General features: G+C 35.8%; 1 protein-coding gene across 1 annotated transcript in view; it reads left to right on the top strand.

The window, feature by feature from the left end:
* The window catches only part of sorcs3b (sortilin related VPS10 domain containing receptor 3b), a 70061-nt gene that overhangs the window by 32441 nt on the left and 30511 nt on the right, over nucleotides 1–7109 (top strand). The window contains exons 7-9 of the mRNA XM_016269735.1: nucleotides 3165–3283; nucleotides 6176–6265; nucleotides 6350–6529. Coding sequence (XP_016125221.1) covers nucleotides 3165–3283; nucleotides 6176–6265; nucleotides 6350–6529 — 389 coding nt within the window. The remainder of the gene's footprint in view (nucleotides 1–3164; nucleotides 3284–6175; nucleotides 6266–6349; nucleotides 6530–7109) is intronic.

Genomic DNA, 7109 nt, shown 5'->3' with positions numbered 1-7109 from the left:
TATATATATATATATATGTATATATATATATATATATATATCTTGTCTTGTTTTCTCATTTTGTTTTCAAATGTAAAAAAAACTGTAAAATTAGTAATATTGTAAAATGTTACTACAATTTAAAATAACTGCTTAATGTGATTTACTCCTGTGATGCAAAGCTTAATTTTCAGCATCATTACTCCAGTCTTCAGTGTCACACGATCCTTCAGAAATTATTCTTATATGCTGCTTTGGTGCACAAGATACATTTTGAAAAATATTTTTTTAGGATTCTTTGATGAATATATATATATATATTTCTAATATTATAAATGTCTTTACTGCCACTTTTGGTCAATTTAATACATCCTTGCATTAAAATAAAGGTTTGAATTTCTTTGAAAAAAATCATAATAATCTTTATTTTTTAAATGGTAGTGAACATATACAAATGCTGCGTCGTAGATTAGCAAATTGGTTTTACTTTCATCAGGAACCCACTCCAGCTGATATATCTCAATGTCTGTCAGTGATGGACCACTTCCAAATCACAGTCTGACTCTTGAGATTGACCCTGCCAACTCGAGGGACGGGGACTTCTGCAGTTTGCAGCTGACCATTGAAATGCTGAGCAGCATGCTGTTTCTAAATCAAGATCACATGAAAACGTTTATGTTGAGATGACAAGAAAATTACATTGTGATCTCAAGAAAACAACCTTTTAAGAGGTTTTAATGTCACACTGGAACTGATAGAGACGTTTAGAAGAAGGGGTTTAATATCAGACATGCAATAAGAGAGATGTTCAAATTCAGATTGAGATTAATATTAATTTGAGATTGAGACTGTAAATAGGATTTAATATCAAACCTGTAGAGGTGGAATATCAGATTTTTACTGAAAGGTTTCATTTTGGATTGTAAGATATCAGATTGTGATTGTGTTCAGACTGTCTCAGAAGAAAATATGGATAACAAAAGACAAGACGTTAAGATGATTAAAAATCTCAGAAAGAGGATAGGATGGCGAGTGTGTATGTGCGTCACAGGTGAAAATAGGTAAGAAATGAAAGTGTGTATGCGATGGAGAATGGTTTGTGGGAGCAAGCTGTGTGTGTGTGATTAATTGCTATCAGAGCAACAATAAGGATTCACTGGAGACAGACTGTCTCCTACTGGAGCAGTGGAATTATGCTGTCCATCACTACCCCTCCATCCTTCCCCTCTCCTCTTCCATCACTCCATCACTCTCATGCTATTACCGTACTCATCCGTCCGTCCCCTGCTGGCACCTCCTTCTCTTTCCTTCCTTCTTCATCTCCTCTCCACTGGAGCCCTTCCTGATTGTTTTCTTCTCTTCTGTTCTTTTTTGTTTTCTGTCTTTTTCTTTTTCATTTTCAGGGCGCTGAGTGGTCTGGATAAAGAGGCAGACCTGGTGCACATCGAGGCTCGAACTGACAGTGGACGTTAGTCTCTTTCTTTTCCTTCTTTTCCCTCCTTTGCCCCTCAAATTTTGTATTTTTTTCTCCTGCTTTTTCAGTTTCTCTCTTCCTCCCCTCCTAGCGCTCTCACCCTGTCTTTCTTACTTTCTCCCCAGCCTCCTATGCTTTTTTTCCTGTGTCGCAGTGAAAAATGAACAGATGAATTGTGGACAACAGTAAATTCAATAGTAAATGGTTCTGGCTTCGTTCTGGCAGACTGTTGCGCTTGTGTTTTATCCTTGTGGGACAGTGTTGCGCATTAAACTCTATTGATATGAGCCTGACACAACACAACAGGCCCTAAGCTACGGACAGTCTAACAACAGCAATACATTTAAATGTGTTATGAGTGATGCAGCGGTTACACCAAACTAAATTTGAAGCACGGGGAAATGGAGAAGGTGGCAAAAGCTTCTTTAGTTTTCAGGCGGTAATAATCAAACCTCTTCTAAAAGAAGGATTTGAACCAGTTCTTTCAATCCGTTCAACATAAATATTTAATAGGCCATTTTATCTGTCCATGCCTTCACAGTAGAGCAGGCATGTGGAATCAGAGTTGGGCAAAATTCTGAATTGAAGAACTGGCTCCTTTTCAACTCATGAGCTGCAAATTGGCCACACCCTGAATGACAGGAAAAGGAATTTAGTGAACTGCACTTCAAAGACATTCACACAGGCAGGGGTGTTGCTAGACCCTTTTTACAGTAAAATACCACTGTGCCCCTGTAAAATATTATTGATAAATCCTCATGTCATGTGTGTTTTTTATCAGCGGTTTAGAATCAGAGATAGTGATGCCAGATTTGCCAATTAATCACTCCTTTGATCTAATTAGTCAAATGGGTTTGCAAAAAGACCAGGGGCCTCATGTATAAACATTGCGTACACACAAAATGGGCATAGAAATGTGCGTTTTCCACTCACGTATCTGGATTTATAAAAAATAAACTTGGCGTAAATATGTGCGCACCTTATGGATGCTCTTGACTTTCCTGGAGTGAGAAAAGTAATGAAGTAAACAAGGATTTTAAACTCTGTTTTCATTTCGATATGCACATTTACATTAAATATTCCACTCTCATTAATGAAGATAAGCACTGAAATTACATAAAGTCATTACGCAGAAGTTAAACCAAAATTAGGCTATATGAATTTAGACATATTTGTAGCGCTTAATCACTTTTCCTGTGGCATGCAATGTTTTAATGACAGCGAGGAGCGCTATATTAATTCTTATTTAAACTAAACTGCAGATCTCATGTTATGAGAATTTTTTTTAGCGAGAACAATGATCAATGATGCACACTTACTTCAATATATAATGGCGGACACTGCTGGATTCGCTGGAACGGTCCATTGTCCGGTTTGAATAATAGCTACTGTACAACCGCAGCTGCACAGAGGTGTTGATGTCGTATGAAGGCACCTCCACAACATTATGAAAAATATCACTGTATTGAAATACTATTTGGCCAGTGGAAAAGAATGAGGTCAAGAATGGAGAGCACTGATTAATTTGGCTAGACATAGAGATGTGTGGGAAGTTTGTGTGTAAGTTCTAGATTGTGTTTGTTGTGTGGGTGTGTGTGTGCCAGCGAGAGTGAGAGAGATATTGATCATCTGTTTTTTGTTTGGTGTAGATCAAGGCGTTCTTGTGCACAAGCGTATCCTGTGTTGATAAATCTGTGTGTGTGTCTCACAGAAATGCAGTATATTACCTGCCGAGCACAAAAGTGTTCAGAGGAGGGTAGGCAGTATCCATTCAGCGGCCGAATTGACACCAACTCACTCGTGGTGCAGGACCAATACATCTTCTTACAGGTACAGATGTGTGTGCGTTTCATAAAGTGCATAAGGGTTTGTGATTTAGATTGGTGTGGGAGATACCAAAAAAGTGTGTGTATGTGTGTGTGTTTCACGATAATCTCTGTCTGACTCTTTTTATAGCCCTCCTTTTATCTCTGTCAGTGGCGTGTAAGTGAGGGATAACCATTGAAACCAGCCTCTCCATCTTTAACAGCAGGCCAGGGGAGGACAGGACACGGTTTTGAGTGAGAATCCCAAACCTGGACCCTCCTCTGTCAATACAAGCGACTTTCTTTAGACTTTTGTAGCTTGAAGCTGTTGGATTTGAGTTGACAGAGAATAATGAGGTTATTGATTCAAAAAGCGCAGGAACAAGAGACTGTCTGACACCCCACACCTCACGCAGGAAAAACACAGTGTAGCACCATCCTCACCCTGTGAAAGTGGACACACACATGCACACACACACACACACACACACACACACGGCCTAATTCTTTGGACATCCAAGCTCTATTGACACTGGATCAATCGAAGCATTAGAGCTTTAATGCACTATGTTTACAGCCTAATAGCTACAATCTACTTGATAAGAGTGTGTACAACATGTGCGTATGTGTGGGTCAGGTCTTGCCAACGTTCAATAAATTTACATTGCGCTTTAAAAGTTTGATTTCAGTCTGACCAAAACAATAGCTTGCTACCGAAATGCTTTTTTTATTTTTGTGAAGTCGGACTGAGAGAACTAGATAATGTGATTGCATCTTGGCTTCATTCAACATGTGTACATGTTAATCAGATTGCAATTGGTCTTGACATTGTGTGTTTGCCTCAAAAGAAAGATATGGATTTAATCCTTCAAATATTTGAACCCCACAAGGATAGTAAAAACCTGAAATAAAAGAAAATAATCTAAAATGGAAGAGATGTTGTTACAATACTGGAAACGTCAATACTATTGCTTGAAATATTTATATTTAATACAATTATAATGATACCCCAGGGCAAAATTGCAACAAAAATGTGATCATTATTTTTTTTTTATATTTTCTTATCAACTGAGACTTAGTTGATAAGAAAAAGTTCAAAAGTTGAGATTCCTCAGGCCAAATACATTTTAAATGTATTTTTATTATTTTTTTTTAAAAAAATTCTTCTTCTTATTATTATTTCTATTGTAATTCTGTTCATTGAACTAAAGTAAAAAATTATATATATATATATATATATATATACAGTGCTGTGAAAAGGTTTTTCCCGTGTTTTTTGTTTTTTTTGCATATTTGTCACACTTAAAAGATTCAGATCATCAAACTAATTTTAATATTACTCAAAGATAATGCAAGTAAATACAAAATGCAGTTTTTAAATGATTATTTATTTTATTAAGGGAAAAAAGCTGTCCAATTATTGTGTGTGCAGCTTGTAAACAACTCTGTACAGCAGATAAAAACAATTTATACAATTTTATTTTAAAATAATAATACAAAAAATAAAAAAGAGTAAAAAAAAAATATGGGCCTGTGATCCAGTACTGATGAAGGGCTAGAAATGACCCTACACACAGGTAATGCATTCTGAGAATTGAAGTGTTCTTCCACTCCAATTTACTGAGTATGATAAAGCTTTAAACTTTAAGGCTTTTAAACAAGTCAAACTTTGTTTTCCTAGTTTAAAATTACAGTTAAATTATTTGAATTTCCATTCATTTTAATTCTGCTTCCATGTAGAACATGCATTCTTTAGAGACTATTTTTCAGTGTTATTACAAACCAAGGGGTCTTCTAATTTATTGTAGGCTACTGGACAAGTTGGTGATCAGAATGTGATGAGAAATGCAGCACAATAAACAGGGACTTTGTTGGTTTAAATTAAACTTTACATTTGAGATCCATTGAGTTACATTGTTATATCAGTCACATGCTAGCTCAAAAAATCAAACTGAGAAATGTTTAACAATAATCACACATTATTTTCTAACCAGTAAGAGTAGAGCGTAAACAGGTGCTATCAAGCCCCAAAATAACCAAAGGCACTTTAAAAGTGGTCCAGATAATTGTGCAATAGCTTTCTACGAGAAACAGACTAAAATTTCAACCAAAGTCATTATACTTGGTGCTTATTCAAAGTTAATTATTCTTAGAAGTTATTCTTTAAATTCATCTTCTTCAAACCTCTACATAGACAATAAAATCACCATAGACTCGTGACTATACATTTGACATACACAAATAAACTGAAATTATATTTTCTTTTATTTGCAACTTCAATTTGTACAGTTTAATAAAATCTGATTTAACCTACAACAAGCTAGATAATAAAATCACTATAGACTAGTGGCTATATATGTGACATACACACAAATCTTATTTGTTCATGGTACATATTCAATATTAAAACAATTAAGACGTACTGCATTCTGAGACACAGTGTCTTTTAATCAAATATGATATGCTGCGTTGGAAAGTGAAAGTGCAACTGATTTGAGAGATTTTTTTAGATCAAGTACTTTACCGTGTAAATTTACAGCTCTAGCTCTTATTTTGGCAGAAAACTGTGGAAAACTGTTTTTGGTGAATTTTCACTGTTTCATTACTAATCTAGTAAAATGCTATAATTGTCCACAAATGTTAGAAATTATGTGAATGGCGTACAGTGTGTTCCCAAATTCTCACAGCACATGCAGAGATGGAGTTCACTGCATTTACTGTGAACCAAGCTGCTCTGAGATGTTGAAACAGCAGATCATGAGCAATGGAAAGCCTCTATAATAGACAAGCAAACATAAGTTCTGATTGGTGTGAAGTGCTGATCTGTTGTAGATTCTTGTAACTGTGCTTTCTCTGGCTTGTTTGTTTGTGTGTGTGTGTGTGTGTGTGTGTGTGTGTGTGTGTATGTGTGTGTCAGTTAACCACAGCAGGAAGAACTACATACTTTGTGTCCTATCAGCGAGGGCCCTTCAGGACCATACAGCTCCCTAAATACTGTCTACCCAAAGTAAGATACATGACACAGCACTAGCTGTCACAAATAAGTTGTCAGATGAAATGTATGTGGCTCTAACAGCTGTTCTCCGTGCAGGACATGCACATTGTCAGTACAGATGAGGGGCAAGTGCTGGCAGCAGTGCAGGAGTGGAACGAAAATGACACCTACAGTCTGTACATCTCTGACACACCTGGAGTCTACTTCACTCGCTCGCTCCCAAACCTCCGTACCTCCCGCGGTCTCGCAGGAAACCTAATTGTGGATGTCTACAAGGTCTGCGAATATGATTGTATGGCCTGATGGTGCTCGCCAATTAAGTTTAAGAAGTCGACCATCTTGAATGTTCACAAATACATGTTGTGTGCAATTAGGAAAACTTTGGTAATTAGCATGGCTTTCTCCAGGAATGTTTGAAAGTAGAACAGGGAACAGTGCAATGCAGCACAAAACAGCAGTGTTTGAAGTTATGCCATTAAACACTATGAATGCAAAGAGAAGAAGAAAATCTGATAACGAGAACAACTGAAAACATACAGAAAATGAAGTGTAAGCAAAAATGCAAAGAGAAATGAAGCTTACCTGCAATAATGTAAAACCTGATATCCTTTCGTTCTCCTCTTTTCCATCGCTTCTAGGCAAAGAACACAAATAATGTAATTGTAAAAAATATATATAATAATAATAATAAAAGTGCTGATAATATTTTTATAATAATGATCTTACTAACAGTAATAATCATACTAAGAATATCATTATTATTATTACTATATAGAATATACAAATTAATCATAATAAATTATATATAATAATAAATAAAATAATAAGTATAATTGTACTAATAATAACAATAGTA

Source organism: Sinocyclocheilus grahami, unplaced genomic scaffold (assembly GCF_001515645.1).
Source record: "Sinocyclocheilus grahami isolate Dianchi unplaced genomic scaffold, SAMN03320097.WGS_v1.1 scaffold54.1, whole genome shotgun sequence".
Classification (NCBI taxonomy): Eukaryota; Metazoa; Chordata; class Actinopteri; order Cypriniformes; family Cyprinidae; genus Sinocyclocheilus; species Sinocyclocheilus grahami.
The sequence above is the reverse complement of the archived record's forward strand: the minus strand, read 5'-3'. Positions and strand labels throughout refer to the sequence as shown.